Source organism: Argopecten irradians, chromosome 7, assembly GCF_041381155.1.
Source record: "Argopecten irradians isolate NY chromosome 7, Ai_NY, whole genome shotgun sequence".
In the NCBI taxonomy this organism is placed as follows: domain Eukaryota; kingdom Metazoa; phylum Mollusca; class Bivalvia; order Pectinida; family Pectinidae; genus Argopecten; species Argopecten irradians.
This window is the reverse complement of record NC_091140.1, coordinates 1,290,017-1,315,052: the sequence shown is the minus strand read 5'-3', so window position 1 is coordinate 1,315,052 and position 25,036 is coordinate 1,290,017. Positions and strand designations below refer to the sequence as shown.

Here is a 25,036-nt window from a genome sequence, read left to right as displayed (position 1 = left end):
TATCTGCCTACAATGAAATAAAACAGTTTTTGGAGGGAGATACAAAAACTGTTTTATTGTTGTGTTTTTTAATATTTGGAAACCATCACATAGACATGTTACTTTTTTACTTAGGAGTCAATATTTAGTCAAGGGGAAAAACTCCTTAGCACCTTTCCTAACACAGGGAAATATTCAGCTATTGGACAGAACTTGGAGGAGTACTCCACGAAGAGATAAACTAAAACCATGTTCACAAGAACAAATGCTCAACCAAAGAATGTAATACAAAATCTTTCTAACAGAAACAAATGCTTGGGCATTGAACAAACCGTATCTAAGGTAGTGTCAATTCATGGTGACACATTTCAGACAATTTATCAATAGATGCAGTCATACAAAACATTTATATGAAAGATAAGTCTCCATTTCATGATAGTGCTTTTTTTTTAAAAACTCATTAAAGGGTTTATGATGCTACACCAAAGAGGGATGGTACTTTTTTTTCTCTGACCAAAAACAGGAGCAGAGATTTTAGTTAGAAATGTTACTTACTTTACACCATTACCACAACTGAAAAGTTTCTTAATGTATATATTTCAAGATATAAATAATAAAAATAATCAATTGCGTCCCTAAAATAATCCATGGCACTATGCCCTATATGGAATGAAGCACTGATTGTGCATCCGTCAAAAGCCTGAGTAAACAATTATTGTTCATATGATGAGTATTGTTTGTGCTCTGTTGGCGGTAAAGCATCTTTAAAGTAAATTTTGATAAAACATGCATTTATGTGGTACTTAGATACACATTGGTGCTAGTAGCATTGCCTGGGGAAAAACCTACCATTTGTCTATATAATGATCCCTAAACTGGCTATAATACTGTAATCCTATATACATATAGGTATCTAGCATATAGGTACAACAATACTCACACCTGAATTATAACCAAAAGTTTACAGTTTAATTTGCAAAAATTATTTCTTTGCATATAATTTTAAACACACCATACTAAAGATTTTAAAAAGTTAAGAAAGAGTAACTATACAATTAAACAATGTTGTAATACACCAATGTCATGTAACAACATTAGAAAACAATGTTACAACATTTATTGTTACATTGTACAACATAGAAACCAACGCATTTGTACAACATATTATGTCATTCATACATAGTATAGCGCAAATTACTTAAAATAAACATTATTTCACTTCAAAGGTCAAAACTAAAGACAATTCCGCTAACTTTTAATTCACTTCTAAATATTTTTTACACTGTGATATTACTCCTTGACCTTTCAAGGCCATTGCCCCCCTAAAATACATCATGAATTCACACTTAATCACTAAATATATCAGCTCCCTCGTATTGTTTAGTAAAGGACCGTATGCACATAGGAAATCGTTGAAAACGTACAAACAACCCCCAACTTTTCTACGTCAATGTACGCGTTTTCACGCACGTACATGAGCGCGCACGCCGCAGCGCGCATTCCGCGCATACACGTGAGGCCGCTCACCCCCGGGCTGGGTGTAGCGGCGTCGAGAACAAAAGCCCGCCCCGATAACACGCCGCTACGTACGGCTGACTGACTACTGCCGCGGCCACTAGACACAACACCACCCCCTAGTCCCAGTACACAGCGCTACACACGGCTAACCCCGCTTATCTACCAGTCACCATATCCCGAACAGCGCCAGTATAAAAACTAATCAATATTTCGATGATTAAATTATCCCCAAAACATCTACCTATGTGCAGACTACGACAAAGGCGACAACGATGCAGGTTTTCGTCTGCTGTCGCGCGCCGCTAACGTGTATCAATACACACATCACTTTATCAGTGTTGACCCACTTTCCGATCCGGAACAGATTGCGCACGCGCTCTAATAAATATTTTTACAAAGTCATCTTTTCCAAATACAACATAAAATACCTATCAAACATTCACAAATTTAATCCGCTGATTGTAAACTGTGTTCCGACTATAATCTAATCTTCATGCTGGATCGCCGATAATCAACGTCCGACTTACCTGGGTGACGTCACAGGTCAATTATTAATCGCATTTCACATGATTTTATACTTCTATGTAATTTTGTTAAATTTCGCCTTGTCTCCCCCACAACAGCTGAAATTCCCTCATCACAGATATTTCATGTCTGTAACCTAATGCATTGGTGTGTCAGTACCGCTCACAAATACATTGACATCACAATATTGCAACATCAACAGAAACTTCAGATATTACAATCAATATAATCGCACCAGAAGGTAAATAAAATTACAAAGGTCACGCAGAATGTGTTGTGTTATATTCTTACTGTTTGCAAATATAATCACCCTTCACCAAAACTTCTAACAATCTATGGAAATGTTCATAGAAGTATCAACCAATCGGAACAGAGAACTGTTTGGCCGAGGGTAATGTGCAAGATCGGGATATAAATAAATGTCACGTTAGCATCTAACATGGAAGACGAAGCAAACACAAGTAGATAAACCAATATGGCCAGGAAATAACTGTTCATCCCCAGTATAACATCAGTGTATTTTCACACACAAAATCATGAGAAACATAGCTTTTGCATTCAGCGAAACTAAACGTGTAATCGGTGATCCACACGTCGGGTTTGGGAGATACCGGCCAGCTCACGGGAAGGGGTTGGGAAATATAATGAAAGAGGATTTCAGAGCACAAATGTTCAAAATGGCGTACAGGCAAGGTCTGGCTATATTGTAGGCAGTTCGAGAACATTAGACTGACGTAGTTCAGCCATTTTCTGAGCTTTTACATGGACTAAGAGGAGAGGGGTGATGAAAACAAACCGTTTCCTGACGGGAATCCCCCCATATAAAACTACATTAAACAATGCTATAAACTGATAGAAAGTACTTTAATTAATCTATATCTATCAAAATATCATAAAGATGTATTTTTCATGTGTTTTTCGGCGATTTTATAACTTACCGAGTGCTTTTTCAGTAATTCCGTGTAAGAAAACTCCGAGCATGTTTCGTCGGTGGATTCTTTGAGAGACAACACGAAACGTGCCGTACACACAGGGGTTTCCGAGCTTGCAGTTTCTTTCTTATTATCCAAAGTGGTAAATTGTAATCTCCTGGGTTCCGCCATACTTACGAATTAAAAGATCCATTGATATATAGGCGAAAGTGACAAGAAATATTTCAATCTTTTGACGAAGCTGGCGAATTGAACCGCCATTTTCCTGATGTGTGACGTCACGAAATCACGACCTTCTGCCCGGAAGAGTCCACGTTGCAATATTTGGTGAATCAAGTGAAAAAAAATCCATTCAACATGAATCCTTAGCGCAAATGTTCTACATACATAATCTAAACCTTGGATTGTAAAATATACATCAATAATTGAGAAAAAAAGATTGAAACAAATTCAATATTGAACGGGAAACTACCTTCCGCAACAGAATCGACTTACCCTTAAATATGGTACGTTCCGAATTCATAAGGAATTCCCCTTCTAAAAATAGACATCAGAACAGATAAAGTTATTTTTACAAAAATAGGTCTAACTATAAATCATTATGCAAAATTTGAAATGTAACATTTCACAGGTACAAAGATGTTTCATTTTATTATTATTTTTATTAATCTGGCACATTTGTTAGTTTTTTTTGTTACTTTTTCCTCTGAAAATCTTGCTTTAGAAACTTATTTCATTAAAAAACAACTTTGTTGTATACATATATTTTTGTTTGGAAATATAAAATAAATTACCAATAAAATTTAATGTAACTGTATGATTTAAATCTGAAAGATTATCATAGGTGTGAGCAGCATATATATGTATATATCAGCCTATCACATTCAAATTAAGCATAATACTGTAACACTAGTTGATAGAATGAATGTTACTTTTTGTTAATTAGTATATATATTCTACTGATTTTTTACCATATATTACAAAAAAATCCAACGACAACAAAATAAACATAAATAAAATATAAGGTTCGAAAAAATGATAGAAGCACACATATTAATTTCTGTGTGCCATTATAATCCCTATGATATTTACAAAAAAGAGGCCCAGAGGGCCTGTATCGCTCACCTGGTTTGTAATGCCAAGTCATGTTCTGAATACAGGTTCATTGTTTCTTTTCTGAAGGAATTTGAATATTTACCTCCGATTTCCCATATTGGGCCACACCTCTCCTGCCCCTGGGGGGTAAGAGCCAAAATTTATACAAGTTCTGTTTCCCTTCCAAAAAGGATGTTTGTGGCCAAATTTGGTTACAATCCATGCAGAACTCTAGGACAAGTAGCGATTTATAGGATTTAACCTCTATTTCCCCTATTGGGCCCTGCCCCTCCTGCCCCCAGGGGGTCAGAGCCAAAATTTATACAAGTTCTGTTCCCCTTTCCCCAAGGATGTTTGTGGCCAAATTTGGTTACAATCCATGCAAAACTCTAGGACAAGTAGCGATTTATAGGATTTACCTCTATTTCCCCTATTGGGCCCCGCCCCTCCTGCCCCCGGGGGGTCAGAGCCAAAATTTATACAAGCTCTGTTCCCCTTCCCCCCAAGGATGTTTGTGGCCAAATTTGGTTACAATCCATGCAGAACTCTAGGACAAGTAGCGATTTATAGGATTTAAACTCTATTTCCCCTATTGGGCCCCGCCCCTCCTGCCCCCGGGGGGGTCAGAGCCAAAATTTATACAAGTTCTGTTCCCCCTCCCCCAAGGATATTTGTGGCCAAATTTGGTTACAATCCATGCAGAACTCTATGACTAGTAGCGATTTAAAGGATTTACCTCTATTTCTCCTATTGGGCCCCGCCCCTCCTGCCCCCGGGGGGTCAGAGCCAAAATTTATACAAGTTCTGTTCCCCCTTCCCCAAGGATGTTTGTGGCCAAATTTGGTTACAATCCATGCAGAACTCTATGACTAGTAGCGATTTAAAGGATTTACCTCTATTTCCCCTATTGGGCCCCGCCCCTCCTGCCCCAGGGGGGTCAGAGCCAAAATTTATACAAGTTCTGTTCCCCCTCCCCCAAGGATGTTTGTGGCCAAATTTGGTTACAATCCATGCAGAACTCTATGACTAGTAGCCATTTAAAGGAAATGTTGACGGACAGACGGACGACGGACGGACGGACGGACGGACGGACGGGACGACGGACGACGGACGCCGCGCCATGACATAAGCTCACCGGCCCTTTGGGCCAGGTGAGCTAAAAATAGAAATTGTCTATTGTAAATAATAATTTTTTTCTTTGTTTTCATACTAGATCCAACTTGCTGAAATGAACATACCTCTAAAAAATAATCAAGAGAAAGGCACAAAAACCTGACATTACCATGACTAAAGACATTTTTTTATTCAATGTAATCGTATCTTAAAATAATAATCACATGGACAACGTAAACATGTAAACGTGCGTAATACATCATACACGCTGTGACGTACAACACATAATTTATGTTAAAAATTTTATTTACAGTATTTATTCATACCGATACATTGATATATACATACAAAACATATAGAACATTTGGGATTGGAAAACAAGCTTAAAGCTTATATCAATTCCTTGTCCAGAGATATCAAGGTTAACTAAAACTTTGGTACAGAATTACCAATTTTATTTTCAGTTGTCTGAAAAAAATAATTGCAATATTTTAAATTTCATCAGGTTACGTAAACAAAATTTGTTTGCAAACTTTAATGAGAGTCTATAAACAAATCGGCTCATTGAATTAGTGATATCAATGCTTCCCAGAGATAATTTATCAAACAAATATAACTACTGTATGTTTGACTATCATGTATTGCTACAATATTCTCACATTAATGTACTATCATCTATATACATGTGTTTTCTCTAAGGTGTTCTTTTTATCATAAAACGTAACACTTTCTAATTTTCAGTATTCAATAAATTGATACAAACTAAATGTGTTAAAAATGCATAGATGTAATCTGAAGCATAAGTCAGTGTTTTGACTGATACCAATGGGACAAACCCACATACCACGTGATACTAAAAGATGACATCCTGTGCTAACGTCATTTCAGTAATATTACAAAGAGTTACGTTCCATCACTATTGGTGATACTAATACTACACAAACATGAGATACCATGTGGTGTGTGAATTGGTCCCATCCAGATGTTTTTGGGTTTTTTTTCTTCTTCACATTTTCTAGTTTTGTATCCACCTCTGGCCTATGTCACAAGAAAAAACTGACCAATCATAGGCCTGCAGATGACAACAGATGAGACAGGTAGTTTGGTCCATTGATGTACATCAAAACAATCGAATAATGATACTGTAGTTGACTGTATGTGACTTTTAATTTGGGCATTGTTCTTTGTAATCTTTCAAAGGAAGTCTCTGCAGACCTGTGATTGGTCATTTTTTTTCTCCTGAACTGCCATCTGTTTTGCTATGACAGAGTCCAAGAGTGAACATAACGACAGTGATAGTAACCCCTGGAAGGATCAGATGTCCCTACACTATATTCCTCACATCTCACTTTCAGATTGATAGTCTGAAATCCATACAACATAGGGTAACTGTCAACTACTGATCATGTGTTGGTGCTTTGGATGTTTTTCTTCACCTCCGAATCCTGGAAGCATTTTCAGAGTCAGAATCGATACAAAATCTGTTCCATTCCTCTCGAAGGACTTCAAACTTGTGATTATAAATGGTTTAAACATATTTGATACATGTACGTTTTGAAATCATATCCATCGTTCCTGAGGGCCAACATTGTGATAACTTTTCCAGATTAATCAGTGTTGGCAGAGAAAGTTAATCACTTCTTTTCCGATTTCTGTGTGCACCTGGTATGTTTGATATTTTATATGTGGGAACGTTTATAGAATGCTCCGGTTTGTAAAGAGTAAAGGCATATACATTATAACAGGGGCCGCAGTGGCCGAGGGGTTAAGATGCCTTGACATATTAACACAAGTCCTCTATCTCTGGGTCGCGAGTTCGAATCTCATGTGGGGCAGTTGCCAGGTACTGACTACTGGTCAGTGGTTTTTCTCCGGGCACTCCTGCTTTTTATGGCTTGGTACTAAATTATCCCTATATGTGCTAATGGAGTTCTATCGCAGTCAATCACTAGAAAAACATTTTTTTTTTTTTTTTTTTTTTTTAAATTTTCGATTATGTATATAATGTAAATAATATTTGACTGTGTTAATGTTTTATATGTTGCCAAGTAGAGATATAAATCTGGCCCAATAAAAGGCAATTACAAAAAGGTGTCAATGACATTTCTCAAGATTTTTACTTCTCTCCAGAAGTCTTTTGAGCTATAAAATACTCCTTACTAATCATGTTCCATGTCGTTCTGATGCATGCATGGTTCAACACCTTGCTGACCTATGTACCTTGTTAGACTGAGAAATGAACTGGTCTGTGCTAGTGTGATATTTCCTATGTGAACTAGCCACAAGCTCCTACCAGAGAACCTCGCCTCAAAATGATTACTTTGGTCAGAACACAGGGACCTGGCACAATATTTTTAAACTAACAGTATACATATATATATATATTATAGTATCGATATTATAATATATATATATGTATACTATTGGTTAAAAATTTTCGTGCCAGGTCCCTGTGGGTCAGAATGCCATATAGACCACTTTATTTATTTTACATCAATTGCAAAGCATATCATATAACTTATACAAATCACTTTCAATGGTTTGGATAAAAGGAGTCTTATAAAGTGGGAAGAAAACCAAAGCACTTACAGAAAACCTACATTATTGGGCAGGTGACCCTTGACCTTTTCACGTCCGTGTCGGGGATCGAACCACTGCCGGCTAGGTGAAAGACGAGTTGCTTAACCACTACACCACCTGACCACTCTATATAGCTGGCTATTTTCACAGGTTAAAACATCCTGATACTTGATACTTGAGATGAGAATAATGAATATGAAAGTACAAAGGTTTCGCAGTCTGGCTACATATGCTTTACTAGCTTCTTACTCCTTATTTTGTGACAATAATTAAATTTTCTATACCAAAACAATATCATGAACTTTTCTTTGTTTTCATGTTAAATCTGACTTTCTGGTTGGTTGATTCTTTTTCTTCATACCTCTTTGAAGGAAAAAATCCAAGAATGGTGTGTAAATACGACGTAAACATGACGTCACAATAGAGACATCAACGTTGTTTATTGATTTGGGAAAATAATCCTTTGGAAAATCAATGGAATAGTTCGTTTAAACGTATCTTATTTTATCAAGTAGTCTGAAAAATTAATTATAAGCATAGATGTCAGTATTTTTTTAACTTCATCATGTTATGAAATAAATTTTGTTTGGAAACTTTTGTGAGAATCCACATAGCAGCGGATTCTCACAGTTTGCAAACAAAATTTCTTTCATATCCTGATGAAGTTAAAAATAGTGACATCAATGCTTAAGTGAAAGTTGTATCTGCCAAAAATACTGGTAATGTCTGTATTCCATTCTATGCCAGAAGATTCATATCACAACGTTAAAGTCTGCCAGTTTAATCAAAACTTTTACATATACGTAATGGGGTAGAGACTTCTAATATATAATTGAATTTCTTAAACATTGTTCAAAATACGATAAAATAATGGATTTTATTGAGATCAGGTTTACTTCTGTAGTAAAAGTCACACAACAAACATTTAAAACAATAAATACATTTTAAAGCTGTGCATTGCTTTTTGAAAAATACAATTTCCTGAGTTATGAAATTATAGGGAAATTTACATTTATCCAGAGATTTTACTTTTAGCGAATTCCTGGCTCAGTATTTTCATAATGTCTTTATGTTTGAGATTGTGCTCTCGTTTCTTGACGTCGCCGTAGTTGTCCTTGACAAACAAAGCAAACTTATTTGGTGTACGAGGTGTAGACACCCCACTCCCTGGTGTAGAACCACTCTGTCCAGTGTTGCTAAGCAACACGAAGCGGCCATGACAGTATCCACAAACTTTTATGTCTGTATTCAGTGACTTGGAATGACGGCCAATTCTACAAGCAGAAACCATCACAGTATCATATAAGTATATATAGATATATTAGTAGTACATGTATGTTTTATTTTAATACTTTGTAGTTATATAGAGTGTAGTAATATATAGAATAGTAGAAGTAAAAACCCAGAAAGTGATTAACCAGTCAAAGGACTATGTATTGTTTGGCCCCTTTTTGGTCCCCAAATCCATTGATTTTTTAAACTAAGTATAAAGAAAATAAAATTATTGCATTTTAAATATTTAGTACATCCTTGATTTATATGTAATAAAAGTTTTCTAATTTCGCAGCTTTAAGGTGTCATGCTAACCCTCCAAAATATGCATAAATTAACTGAATTAACTCTCACAGCTACAGTGATAATATCTATCATACCTATTCTCTCACAGCTACAGTGATAATATCTATCATACCTATTCTCTCACAGCTACAGTGATAATATCTATCATACCTATACCTATTCTCTCACAGCTGCAGTGATAATATCTATCATACCTATACCTATTCTCTCACAGCTACAGTGATAATATCTATCATACCTATTCTCTCACAGCTACAGTGATAATATCTATCATACCTATTCTCTCACAGCTACAGTGATAATATCTATCATACCTATTCTCTCACAGCTACAGTGATAATATCTATCATACCTATTCTCTCACAGCTACAGTGATAATATCTATCATACCTATTCTCTCACAGCTACAGTGATAATATCTATCATACCTATTCTCTCACAGCTACAGTGATAATATCTATCATACCTATACCTATTCTCTCACAGCTGCAGTGATAATATCTATCATACCTATTCTCTCACAGCTACAATGATAATATCTATCATACCTATTATCATACCTATTCTCTCACAGCTACAGTGATAATATCTATCATACCTATTCTCTCACAGCTACAGTGATAATATCTATCATACCTATTCTCTCACAGCTACAATGATAATATCTATCATACCTATTCTCTCACAGCTACAGTGATAATATCTATCATACCTATTCTCTCACAGCTACAATGATATTATCTATCATACCTATTCTCTCACAGATACAGTAATAATATCTATCATACCTATTCTCTCACAGCTACAATGATAATATCTATCATACCTATTAAGATATTTTGATATTCAACAATTACTAAATAACAGGTTTGAAAATTTGATGAATTTGGGAGCCAAAAACCACGAAACCATACACAGTCTTTTTACTAATTTCGTGTGATAAACCAGAAGTTGTAAAATGTCATATTTGCATGTACCATTTTACAACTTACATAATACTGTGCAGTCCAATTGGACAATCCACATCACCTTTGACCTTTAACTCGAACCTTGACCTAATGATCATTGCAATGTCTGCTGTTTACTCGTTAAAAAGACTGTATTTGAATAGTGTTGATACAATATATACAAGTATTTCTTTGAGTTTGAATATTTCAAACTAGATTATTGTTTTTCACAGTGCAAAGAGTTTAACTAAGTTTTTGAAAGAAAAAAAAATCTTCAATTTGATACAGTTGGTAATTAAAAAATGTTCTTAACATTTTTTAAATCACATATTTTTTTAACTTATTTTTTTGGGGTTGGAGAGGATGACATGTGCAGAAAAAGGATCAATCCCTACCTAGAGAGAAGGACATGTGCAGACAAAGGATCAATCCCTACCTAGAGAGGATGACATGTGCAGACAAAGGATCAATCCCTACCTAGAGAGGATGACATGTGCAGACAAAGGATCAATCCCTACCTAGAGAGGATGACATGTGCAGACAAAGGATCAATCCCTACCTAGAGAGAAGGACATGTGCAGAAAAAGGATCAATCCCTACCTAGAGAGGATGACATGTGCAGAAAAAGGATCAATCCCTACCTAGAGAGGATGACATGTGCAGACAAAGGATCAATCCCTACCTAGAGAGAGACATGGCAAGGATCAATCCTACTAGAGAGAGACATGTGCAGACAAAGGATCAATCCCTACCTAGAGAGGATGACATGTGCAGACAAAGGATCTGTGCAGAAAAGATCATCCTACCTAGAGAGGATGACATGTGCAGACAAAGGATCAATCTACCTAGAGAGGAGACATGTGCAGACAAAGGATCAATCCTACCTAGAGAGGAGAGACATGTGCAGAAAAAGGATCAATCCCTACCTAGAGAGGATGACATGTGCAGACAAAGGATCAATCCCTACCTAGAGAGGATGACATGTGCAGACAAAGGATCAATCCCTACCTAGAGAGGATGACATGTGCAGACAAAGGATCAATCCCTACCTAGAGAGGATGACATGTGCAGACAAAGGATCAATCCCTACCTAGAGAGGATGACATGTGCAGACAAAGGATCAATCCCTACCTAGAGAGGATGACATGTGCAGACAAAGGATCAATCCCTACCTAGAGAGGATGACATGTGCAGACAAAGGATCAATCCCTACCTAGAGAGGATGACATGTGCAGACAAAGGATCAATCCCTACCTAGAGAGGATGACATGTGCAGAAAAAGGATCAATCCCTACCTAGAGAGGATGACATGTGCAGACAAAGGATCAATCCCTACCTAGAGAGGATGACATGTGCAGACAAAGGATCAATCCCTACCTAGAGAGGATGACATGTGCAGACAAAGGATCAATCCCTACCTAGAGAGGATGACATGTGCAGACAAAGGATCAATCCCTACCTAGAGAGGATGACATGTGCAGACAAAGGATCAATCCCTACCTAGAGAGGATGACATGTGCAGACAAAGGATCAATCCCTACCTAGAGAGGATGACATGTGCAGACAAAGGATCAATCCCTACCTAGAGAGGATGACATGTGCAGACAAAGGATCAATCCCTACCTAGAGAGGAGAGGAGACATGTGCAGACAAAGGATCAATCCCTACCTAGAGAGGATGACATGTGCAGACAAAGGATCAATCCCTACCTAGAGAGGATGACATGTGCAGACAAAGGATCAATCCCTACTAGAGAGGTGACATGTGCAGACAAGGATCAATCCTACCTAGAGAGGATGACATGTGCAGACAAAGGATCAATCCCTACCTAGAGAGACAATCCCTCTAAACCTAGAGTGACATGTGCAGACAAAGGATCAATCCCTACCTAGAGAGGATGACATGTCAGAAAAGATCAATCCTACCTAGAGAGGATGACATGTGCAGACAAAGGATCAATCCCTACTAGAGAGGTGACATGTGCAGACAAAGGATCAATCCCTACCTAGAGAGGATGACATGTGCAGACAAAGGATCAATCCCTACCTAGAGAGGATGACATGTGCAGACAAAGGAAGTCACAATCCCTACCTAGAGAGGATGACATGTGCAGAAAAGGATCAATCCCTACCTAGAGAGGATGACATGTGCAGACAAAGGATCAATCCCTACCTAGAGAGGATGACATGTGCAGACAAAGGATCAATCCCTACCTAGAGAGGATGACATGTGCAGACAAAGGATCAATCCCTACCTAGAGAGGATGACATGTGCAGACAAAGGATCAATCCCTACCTAGAGAGAAGGACATGTGCAGACAAAGGATCAATCCCTACCTAGAGAGGATGACATGTGCAGACAAAGGATCAATCCCTACCTAGAGAGGATGACATGTGCAGACAAAGGATCAATCCCTACCTAGAGAGGATGACATGTGCAGACAAAGGATCAATCCCTACCTAGAGAGGATGACATGTGCAGACAAAGGATCAATCCCTACCTAGAGAGGATGACATGTGCAGACAAAGGATCAATCCCTACCTAGAGAGAAGGACAAGGAAATCTCTACCCTTAGAGGAGATTCACAAAACCTCTGATTAGACAGTCATGAATCTCCTCCTAGACAAGAGATTTTTCTGTTCTACCCTGAAAGTACGGAAAGTCTCATTTGTTCCTCCATATAATGGCAGAAGTGTCAAAATAAAGATATGATGTATTTCCTACATAAATGTTCAACTTCGTCCTTTCCAAGCTATCAATACAACAATTTTATGAATTCATTACCGATAAAGGTTTATTTCATTTTAATATAGATATTTACAGAATGTTAATGAAGTCTCGCCTCTTACCTGTATCCACATTGGCTACATTGGTAGGTAAACTTGGTGTTTATACTGTAACTATGGCAACGGCCAATCACAGGGATCTCAGGATGGGTCTGGTTTGACTTTTTTGCCCTAAAATGAAACAGTGACAGGTATGAAAAATAACAATAAAGTCATTATCAGTGAATAAATTTCTTTGTCACAGACAGAGGAAACCAAGGAATTGATTCTTAGTTCAATAGGTAATGTAAAGTGATTGATTCTTAGTTCAATAGGTAGGCCTAATGTAAAGTGAAAATCATTGACGTAATTAAGGACTGATCTTATATTTGAATGCATATGTATACTGTAGTTTGAACTCATCTGACAACAAACATATTCTACTGAGACAATATGATTGCTAATAGGAGTGTTTGCCAACCGAGATGATACGGACATATATACGTGATCAAAATGAAGACAAATCTTTATATTTATATTTACATCCGTTTTGATTTAAACAGAATAAAGTTAGTAACTATCATAGTATGTGGTTACTATGCTTGACTGCACATATGCCAATGTATACAGGCAATAATTCTTCACATGAAATTCACTTTTTTGTCCCGCTTCACATGAAATTTTACTTTTTTTGCCCCAGTTAACATGAAATTCACTTTTTTGCCACGTGAAATTCATATGAAGAAATATTGCCTGTGTATATATGCAATCAAACTTTACAACCAAAGAAGAGAAGATGAACATTTAAATGTAATATTACTAAGTATTCTTAAGTATATATGAAACAAAGAAGAAAATTACACTTACCAATACCTCCAGTAAGGGCCATGTCCATCCGTCTTCCCGTTCACCAACCACACAGCAGCATGGCACATCTCGTGTATCAGGGTGTCTCTTACACGCTCTGTCAACAAACATACTCACATGAATTACATGTATCTCATACACGCTCTGTCAACAAACATACTCACATGAATTACATGTATCTCATACACGCTCTGTCAACAAACATACTCACATGAATTACATGTATCTCATACACGCTCTGTCAACAAACATACTCACATGAATTACATGTATCTCATACACGCTCTGGCAACAAACATACTCACATGAATTACATGTATCTCATACATGCTCTGTCAACAAACATACTCACATGAATTACATGTATCTCATACACGCTCTGTCAACAAACATACTCACATGAATTACATGTATCTCATACACACTCTGTCAACAAACATACTCACATGAATTACATGTATCTCATACACGCTCTGTCAACAAACATACTCACATGAATTACATGTATCTCATACACGCTCTGTCAACAAACATACTCACATGAATTACATGTATCTCATACACGCTCTGTCAACAAACATACTCACATGAATTACATGTATCTCATACACGCTCTGTCAACAAACATACTCACATGAATTACATGTATCTCATACACGCTCTGTCAACAAACATACTCACATGAATTACATGTATCTCATACATACCGTAAAAACTTGTGTAATTTGCGCACTTTTTTTGTGCAAAAATAAAATTTGAAGTTGGGGGTGCGCAAATTATATTGATAGAGGAGATTTAAAAATTTTACGGGGAAAAAAATCTGTCCATTCTGAGGGACTGACGATCTATGAATGTTGAGGTTCCGCTCTGTGTATGGTAGCCATTTTATATGATAAAAGGTATTAAAGATTGTAAAAACAATGCCTCACCTATTAAAGTGGATTATCTAAGGCTAATTAAAGTGTTAAGTTATGATCACATTGTCTTGTTTCCATTTGCCCCGAGATTTCAACGGCGACTGACTGAGAGCATGGCTTATACTGACAGCAAGCGATGTATACCCTGTGCACCTCGTAGTTTAATGGGACAGCCACAATCAGTGACTTTGGCCGGGTCAAATCTAGTTTACCTGTATTTTTTTAGGGGAGAGAGACTGTAGAGAAAGTCTGTAGAGAGTGTGTGTGTATACACAAACATACGTATACCCCAGCTGCAGGCCGTGTGCAAAAAGTCAAAACACACGTGGGATTTATAAGATGCCTAAACTGACCTATATTTAGGACTTTTAATAAGTGGTTTGCAATTTTATTACTGCAGAATTAACAAGCTACAAGGTTAGTGACATATTCAACCGTATTGATAAATATAATTAGCCATCAGCTTTGCACATGAAACCTTACGTAGGGCCCAGCTGTAGGCCGTGTGCAAAAAGTCAAAACACACGTGGAATTTATAAGATGCCTAAACTGACCTATAATTAGGACTTTCAATAAGTGGTTTGCAATTTTATTACTGCAGAATTAACAAGCTACAAGGTTAGTGACATATTCAACCGTATTGATAAATATAAATTAGCCATCAGCTTGGATCTGGTACCGTACAGGTAGTGAGTTTACTCGCAATGTGATTGTTGCAAGCTAACATACGTATCCGCTAGCCGATTGTTGTTGATAGTTAATGATCTCAAACACACTAATTACTTATTGTGACAATTTTAAACAAATAGATTCAAATCTTTTTAAATGTTTTCTGATTACTATTCATGTGTAATATCTCAAAACATTGACATGTGCAAGGAGTACGGCGGACCGGACCGCCGATGTTTTAGACATCTGCAAGATAATTTAGTTTCAGGTTAAGGTGGCCAATAAAAGAAAACAAACACGATGCGGTTTTAATATGTTATTTTTTCTTAATACAACACTTCTTTGTGCAAGTTGTCAAGCATTTTAGGGGCATATTTTGCATTGAAATTGTCACCTTCATACATCGATTTTGGGATTCCCTGGACATCGTTTTTTCCCAAAATTTTTGATGCGCAAAAGATACTGATAGTAGATTTTTTTCAGCATTTTCAGTCCTAAAAAGTACCTGCGCAAATTACACTGGTGCGCAAATTATACAAGTTTTTACGGTACTCTTTCAACAAACATACTCACATGAATTACATGTATCTCATACACGCTCTGTCAACAAACATACTCACATGAATTACATGTATCTCATACACGCTCTGTCAACAAACATACTCACATGAATTACATGTATCTCATACACGCTCTGTCAACAAACATACTCACATGAATTACATGTATCTCATACACACTCTGTCAACAAACATACTCACATAAATTACATGTATCTCATACACGCTCTGTCAACAAACATACTCACACGAATTACATGTATCTTGTACACACTCTTTCAACAAACATACTCACATGAATTACATGTATCTCATACACGCTCTGTCAACAAACATACTCACATGAATTACATGTATCTCATACACGCTGTCAACAAACATACTCACATGAATTACATGTATCTTGTACACACTCTGTCAACAAACATACTCACATAAATTACATGTATCTCATACACGCTCTGTCAACAAACATACTCACATGAATTACATGTATCTCATACACGCTCTGTCAACAAACATACTCACATGAATTACATGTATCTTGTACACACTCTTTCAACAAACATACTCACATGAATTACATGTATCTCGTACATGCTCTGTCAACAAACATATTCGCATGAAAAACATGTATCTTGTACACACTCTGTCAACAAACAAACACACATGAATTACATGTGTCATTGTGTTTCCTACATCATAATACAACAACTTCTGTAATATTTGTATCAACAGATCTGTTAGAAACCCTTTAAACCCTCAGTGAATTATCAAGCAAAGTCACCCACTGATGGTGTTGTCAGACATCTGGTCTGGGTAGGTTTATTCTCTGGGTAGGTTTTTTCTTTTATAAAGGTCAGAAGTGAGGTAGTTTTGATACAAGCGACATTTGGATAACTGTATCATGACATGACTCATAGTATAAAGATTCAGTAAAAATGAGTGTAGGCCATTGTAGATTGAGAAATGTTTTACCCTTGGCTAGTTAACACTCTGCAAGTGTCATGCTGATCATCAATTTATTTTTCATTCTGATTGAGATATCCTTGTCTCATTTATCCCATGTAAGATTCTAGTTTTAGTAGGATGTTGAAACTGATGGTGTCTATGAATTAGGGATGTCACGGTTCATGTTTTTTCAGCTCGGTTCGGTTTCAACTTTTTTTGATCGTTTTTCGGTTTTTTCGGTTCGGTTCAGGCAAATCTCAATTACACTTTTTAAGTCTATTTTCTATCAAAAGCAAGTTCTGCTTTAGATTTAAAGATGGTATATCACTTAAACAAATGTTTTTTTTTTTCTTTATCAAGATTTCACTTCTAATTAAAAACATATAATTTATTGCGCCCTGAAAAATAATCCACAGCACTATATCCTATATACATTGAAGTTCTAAAAGTGCATGCAGCAAAGAAATTCATTAATTATTCTATATCATTTTGTGTCTTAATTTGACATATAACACGATTAAATACCAATTTTTGTTCAAATATTGAGTATCATTTATGATCTCTCAGCAGTGGAACATCTTTAAAAAAACATAATTGAACATTTTCTTATCTTTTTAACTCTTTCAGTACTATTGACACATTAATCAGTCACAGAGAGATATATGTCCTCGTATCCTTTATGATACATTATTTCGTCACTAAAACTTTTCTCGTATCCTTCATGACGCATTATTATGTCAAGATTGACATGTGAAAATCGTAAGTTTTACCGCAAATCAATACATCGGTATTATCCCAGAAAAAGTGTTTTTAAAAAGTATTATGCATTTGAATTATAATAGAGATAAACATTATTACGTACCAGGTGCATGTTCAATCGTAAAATGGTTTAATTCACGGAATATTGGCCGACGGAAACGCGATTGTTTACAATCGGCAACACAATAGCGGCTTGATTTAGCTGCCGATATTCTGCGGGATTAATGTTATCGGAAACATACAATAATAAAAAATCATCAATTATAAAATATCAAACATTTAGTGAAATATATCATTTAGATATTATGTATGTGAAAAACCATGTCCGCAGACAGCAAAAAACGATCTTTTGAATGACTGAACTTGCACACGTGTTACACATATATGTCGGTCAACAGGTGTATTTCTCGGGATTCTGACAAACAACTTCGCCGTATTTTCAATGAAATAATCTGCAATACAGTTTATACACGTAAATTACAGGTATTATAGGACAGTTATTTTTTTAATGAACCGAACCGAAACTTAGAATTATCGTACCGAACCGAACCGTACGGTTGAATTTTTCGGTTAACCGTATTTTCGGTTAACCGTGACACTCCTACTATGAATCACAGACTTTTGTGAATAATTAAGTCACTTACTGCAAGTAGTGGATCAGGAGCAGGACCAGATAACATTTTAGTACCTATGGAGTCAGACTTTTGTGGGCAGCTCTATACCAATATTGTGAGTAGCGGAAGACCTATTAAACTGATTCAGGAGCGGGACCTGGTAATGTTTCAGTACCTGCGGAGTCACAGACTTTGGTGGACAGCTCTATACGGACAGTACGAGCTCCTCCAGATGTCGACACTTTCTTATACACACAACAGCCAGCTGTTTTCAACAGACGACAATTCCAGATCACATCCAGATCGTCAGGTAACTGGAAAACATCAAGCACTATGTTACAGTTGACATTCTATCACAGGTTGATGTATTCTTCACAATGATGATTAGTACAATGGATTGTCTAAAAACATAGGTTTTCAGGAGAAGATGGCCATTAATAAAAAGCAGCGACAGGAAATAGAAATCATTGCAAGTGATCAATCAGTAGGGTACTCAAGGCACGAGACACCACACAAATGTTACAATAAGGTAGCATGTGAATAAATCAGATTATTAACAAGGAAATTAAAAAGAGAGAAGAACTTCCCATTTTACCACACTTGGTTCTGTCGTAGTACACTTACCTTGCTTTCAAACACTGTTTCATTGAATAATTTAAAAAGATGCTGTGTAAGTTCTTGTTTGGATTTCTTAAATGTTTTTATGAACCTGCAAAAATAATATTTTTTTTTTAAATTGATAAATTGAGATTTTTTATATGTCAAGGTTTTGATGAATCAATGTTCGAAATATCAAAATTCTAGTAACAAGTAGTTGATGGAGATAGCAGCTGATCAGGAGATACGACATCATAAGTTTAATAGCATAGCAACAAAGTATTCAACTTGACAGCTCATATTATAAAATTTGAAGTAAATATTATGTTATTTTCATCTCCTTAAAAGGACTATGTATGATTTGGGCCCTTACTGGCTTCGAAATCCATCAATTTTTCAACTAAGTGGTAAGTAATTAAGCTGTTGTAGTTGAAATATTGAGTACATCCCTGATACACCTATCATGGTAGTTTTCTATTATTAGAGTTCTAGTTATCATGGTAACCATTTGGGATATGCATAAATAAGTATTTTCTATCTATTTTTGATAGGTTTTTCTGCAAGAAACAATAGAGAACAATCTTGAACAAACTTAACATTTACTGTGAATATGTAGGCACCTAATAAGATGAAGAGATTTAGGAGAAATTTAAAGTTGGTCCAAGGATGCGCTCTATAATTGCAATGATAGACAACTATCATACTAATTGTATCAGGCATGTACTCAATATTTGAAATTCAACAAAAGTAAATGACAGGGTTTGGGGCCAAAATCAGCCCAAACCATACACAGTCCTTAAGCTCAATGAAAAGAAATGACAGTTACTGTGAAGGCTGAGAGCTTGTTACAGCTTGACAATTTATTCAAAGTATACTGACGCAAAAGAATTAGAAAATACCTGGCTTAAACTAGGGCATGGCATCATTAGTTGAGCTTATTCCATCTCGGCAATTAACATCTAGGGTAAACTGACACATCAAAATATTTGGCATAACATTGACATCATAACATAATTTGAACTAAATCATAAAAGTATTGGCTAAAGCAAGTGTACTGTTATTATATGTTTGTTATATTGTCACTGGCTATAACATGTCTTAATGAGACTGGATACCTTATTGCTTCGGGATCACACTTGTGTGGTGGTAAGTTTTCCGTGAGTGACTTCAGGAAGCTGTACTTGGTACTTGGATGGTACAAACAGTTATCCTCCTTCAAACCCCACATATCTGTTGAGGGTGTCTTTAATTTCCGTGGCTTTTTCTCTGAGAAAACAAAATATTTTATATGTACTCCCAAATAATGCACCATAACAAAATATTTTATACTCCCAAATAATACACCATAACAAAATATTTCATTCTCCCAAATAATACACCATGAATTCAAGTACATTGTACATTAATATGTGGAAGGTGTTTAAAGTGAACAGTCGGGCAAGGATGGCTAAAGTCGGTAAAAATGGTGTGAATGTATCCAGTATAATTTCTTATGGAATAGAAAAATTAACTTTCTCGTCAAAATCTGTCTGCGTACATAGAAATTAATTTAAAGTATACGAATGCTAAAACGTCCTCCCGGCTGACTATGTCCGTGGTTACATTTCCACGCAGCCTCGCTTTCAATGCTTTCAACTTTTCTTTATTTCAATGGTCAGAACAGGGAAACGTAAGCAGAACGTGACCGTTGTATTAATATGTGAGAACTTTTGGAAGGCCAATGAACGCATTTAGACTGGTTTTCTTTGCCCGACTATTCACTTTAATGTTGGATCAATGTCGCTTATTTAGTTTTCTTCGTATATCTTTGGTTCTAGAATCAGCCAAGGTGTTCCAAATGTGTTTGCCACAATTTGGCAATTAGTACAAGAAATTTGGTCACCTTTATTATCAGGTATTCATAACAAAAATTTGTCTTTTTTACTAGTTAGCATAAAAAACGATTAATATTCAGATATGTAATTTTGCCTGAATGTAAATATGGGCTGAATTTGAGTCTTTCAATCACGACATTGTCAATACAAAATTTTACTTTGATTATTCTTACTTGTACTTATTGGTGTTTTAAAAACCTGATCATCATTTCTTTTGGAAGTAACTCTTGGGGTTTTGAAATCTTCGTCTTCTGAACTGCTGTCACGGAAAACTATTGGTAAAATTTTCCTGAAAAAAAATTATTGCAATAATTGAATTAATAATTAAGATAATATCCTCCCCACAAATGTTCATGTTATATACCTTGTATATTGGCAAGTCTTTTGGAAGAGATATTACAACTGTAACAAAGTTGTTGAGTACAATTATGATAAAGTACATAATGAAATATTTAAGGGGAGACAACTCTTTAATAATCATTCATAGCCAACTGATATGTATCCTTTTTAGTTTTAGTGGGACCTATTTAAACATTTGTGTATTCTTTGGAATTTCTCTGCAAGATTTCCTCTGATCAAATCTCAACTTTTGTAATTCCTAATGATTTTGGACTAGATTTCCCTTTCGGAATTTTTCTTATAGAAAATTTTTCATTTGGATACATAAAATGTGAGTGTAGTTAAACAGTGTAGAAACTGCATCAGAAGAAACACTTAACTCGTTTTGTAACGGAGACGTTTTGTAAGCAGTAGATACTTACTTTTGATCTCCTTTGGTGACAAAAGATGTTTTGTAAGCAGTAGATACTTACTTTTGATCTTCTTTGGTGACAAAAGATGTTTTGTAAGCAGTAGATACTTACTTTTGATCTTCTTTGGTGACAAAAGATGTTTTGTAAGCAGTAGATACTTACTTTTGATCTCCTTTGGTGACAAAAGATGTTTTGTAAGCAGTAGATACTTACTTTGACACAAAAGATGTTTTGCTAGTAAGCAGTAGATACTTACTTTTGATCTTCTTTGGTGACAAAAGATGTTTTGTAAGCAGTAGATACTTACTTTTGATCTTCTTTGGTGACAAAAGATGTTTTGTAAGCAGTAGATACTTGACAAAAGATGTTTTGTAAGCAGTAGATACTTACTTTTGATCTTCTTTGGTGACAAAAGATGTTTTGTAAGCAGTAGATACTTGACAAAAGATGTTTTGTAAGCAGTAGATACTTACTTTTGATCTTCTTTGGTGACAAAAGATGTTTTGTAAGCAGTAGATACTTACTTTTGATCTCCTTTGGTGACAAAAGATGTTTTGTAAGCAGTAGATACTTACTTTTGATCTTCTTTGGTGACAAAAGATGTTTTGTAAGCAGTAGATACTTGACAAAAGATGTTTTGTAAGCAGTAGATACTTACTTTTGATCTTCTTTGGTGACAAAAGATGTTTTGTAAGCAGTAGATACTTACTTTTGATCTTCTTTGGTGACAAAAGACGTTTTGTAAGCAGTAGATACTTGACAAAGATGTTTTGTAAGCAGTAGATACTTACTTTTGATCTTCTTTGGTGACAAAAGATGTTTTGTAAGCAGTAGATACTTACTTTTGATTTTCTTTGGTGACAAAAGATGTTTTGTAAGCAGTAGATACTTACTTTTGATCTCCTTTGGTGACAAAAGATGTTTTGTAAGCAGTAGATACTTACTTTTGATCTTCTTTGGTGACAAAAGATGTTTTGTAAGCAGTAGATACTTACTTTTGATCTCCTTTGGTGACAAAAGATGTTTTGTAAGCAGTAGATACTTACTTTTGATTTTCTTTGGTGACAAAAGATGTTTTGTAAGCAGTAGATACTTACTTTTGATCTTCTTTGGTGACAAAAGACGTTTTGTAAGCAGTACTGATGTAGTAGATATCATCCTCATCTTCACTGACATCCGGGTCGTCCACTATAAAATCGTTCATGCTACAAGGATCCGGATGTAACAACAAATGAAAACGTTAAATTTACAGCAAGAAAGGCAGAAAATATGTTACTAAAAGATATTCAGGAACAGCAACTTGCCTCTTATACCTGCCCTACCACTTATGTGAGACTATGGCAACCAAATGATTCTCCAATTTGTTTCCATGGTAACTAATGGTAACTATTATTGAGGTATAAGATCTGTCAAATTATAGATATTCATGATAAAATAACAGACCAAATTTCTAACAAGAATTACACATTGCCTCTCTTATCTGGTTTTGCATATAACACAAGAACTAGAATTGTGTCGAATTATGATATGAAAAGCCACTGCAGCAACAAATTTTGATTGCTGCATCTATCCTACAGATTCAATGTTACTTACGAAACATGTGTGTTGAATACCCCACTAAAGCATGTGCCTTATTTTCATAAAGTGTACTATAAATCTACTGGCAGCGACCAAACCTATGTTTATTGTCTGAAGCCATATACCGACCAGGAAACAGGCTTATAATACAGAAAAATGCATCATGAAAACCCATTTCTATTTGAGAACTGCAAAAATATCATGTAATGATTATAATATGAACAGGTTGGTTACATGGTTATAGCTTGTTTATATGGCAAACTGTCAATACCGAAAGTCAACAGATGCGCAGGATTCAACCGGAGATGGGTTCAACACACACCTATTTTAACAAGGACATAGTCATTCAGATCCCCCGCCAATGGAGATATCAAAGCTGAAGTAAGTTTGATTGTGGAGACTTATGTGTATGAAAAAAACCAGGAAAAATGAAGTTGAGCTTAAGAAAGATGGTGTATAATTCAAGTAGAGCGGGGCTGCAATTGTTGAATCAGGTATACAGCCTTGACATTTATATTAGACTATATACACAAAGATGGGTGGAGTTTTGCAAAGTAACATTTACCATTTACCATGATATTTTCAGCAATGTTTCCATGGTAACGGAAAAAGTGCAAAAAATGAAAACCTAAAAATAGCAAAAGGTACAACTAGACCATAAAAAGAATGTGTCTATGAAGTTTCGTGGAAATATCTCTGCTGGTTTTAGAGTTATGCTCTGGAAATGAACCTGCTACAAAAATATGATATTTTCAGCAATGTTTCTATGGTTACAGAAAAAAGCACGAAAAGTGAAAACCTAAAAATAGCAAAAGGCACTACTAGACCATAAGAACAATGTATCTATGAAGTATTATGGAAACATCTCTGCTTGTTTTAGAGTTGTGCTCCGGAAACGATTCTTACGCAAAAATCTGCCATTTTCAGCAATGTTTCCATGGTTACAGAAAAAAGTACAAAAAGTGAAAACCTTAAAATAGCAAAAGGCACTACTAGACCATAAGACTAATGTGCCTATGGAGTTCCCTGCATATATCTCAACCGGTTTTCCAGTTATGCTGCGGAAACGAACCTGGTACAAAAATATGATATTTTCAGCAATGTTTCCATGGTTACGGAAAAAGTGCAAAAAATGAAAACCTAAAAATAGCAAAAGGCACTACTAGACCATAAGAACAATGTGTCTATGAAGTTTCATGGAAATATCTCTGCTGGTTTTAGAGTTGTGCTCCGGAAACGATTCTTGCACAAAAATCTGCCATTTTCAGCAATGTTTCCATGGTTACAGAAAAAAGTACAAAAAGTGAAAACCTTAAAATAGCAAAAGGCACTACTAGACCATAAGACCAATGTGTCTATGAAGTTTCGTGGAAATATCTCTTCTGGTTTTAGAGTTATGCTCCGGAAACGAACCTGGTACAAAATATGATATTTTCAGCAATGTTTCCATGGTTACGGAAAAAATGCAGACAATGAAAACCTAAAAATAGCAAAAGGCACTACTAGACCATAAGACCAATGTGTGTATGAAGTTTCGTGGAAATATTTCTACTGGTTTTAGAGTTATGCTCCGGAAACCATTCGTACGGATGGACGGACGGATGGAACCCATTTGTATATCCCCCGCCAACTTCGTTGGGCGGGGGATAATAAAGCTGCTTGGCTTAGCCATGAGCGGCTTTCAAAATAGGATAATCATTTCCAAAAAGATTGCATGATAAACTCTTCTACTCAAAATCCACTTAAATTACTCCAAGACTCAGAACCAAATTAGTTGTAAAAGACATGTATTAATAAGATTTTACATTATCTTCTGTAGCTTAAGGCTAACACATTAAAATTTCAGTCGATAATTGGATAGTTAAG

General features: G+C 35.9%; 2 protein-coding genes across 5 annotated transcripts in view; both read right to left on the bottom strand.

Annotated features, from left to right (window-relative positions):
• Window positions 1–3,223, bottom strand: part of LOC138326986 (ubinuclein-1-like) — a 37,966-nt gene extending 34,743 nt beyond the window's left edge. For both annotated transcript variants that reach the window (XM_069272945.1, XM_069272946.1), the window contains exon 1: window positions 2,961–3,223. In XM_069272945.1, coding sequence (XP_069129046.1) covers window positions 2,961–3,125 — 165 coding nt within the window. In that variant the 5' untranslated portion in view covers window positions 3,126–3,223. The remainder of the gene's footprint in view (window positions 1–2,960) is intronic.
• Window positions 3,224–8,617: 5,394 nt separating this feature from the next.
• Window positions 8,618–25,036, bottom strand: part of LOC138326985 (germ cell nuclear acidic protein-like) — a 31,301-nt gene continuing 14,882 nt past the window's right edge. For all 3 annotated transcript variants that reach the window (XM_069272942.1, XM_069272943.1, XM_069272944.1), the window contains 8 exons: window positions 22,690–22,797; window positions 21,014–21,129; window positions 20,082–20,232; window positions 18,994–19,078; window positions 18,545–18,683; window positions 13,900–13,996; window positions 13,117–13,224; window positions 8,618–9,016 (listed from right to left, as the gene is read on the bottom strand). In XM_069272942.1, the coding sequence (XP_069129043.1) occupies window positions 8,755–9,016; window positions 13,117–13,224; window positions 13,900–13,996; window positions 18,545–18,683; window positions 18,994–19,078; window positions 20,082–20,232; window positions 21,014–21,129; window positions 22,690–22,797 (1,066 nt within the window). In that variant the 3' untranslated portion in view covers window positions 8,618–8,754. The remainder of the gene's footprint in view (window positions 9,017–13,116; window positions 13,225–13,899; window positions 13,997–18,544; window positions 18,684–18,993; window positions 19,079–20,081; window positions 20,233–21,013; window positions 21,130–22,689; window positions 22,798–25,036) is intronic.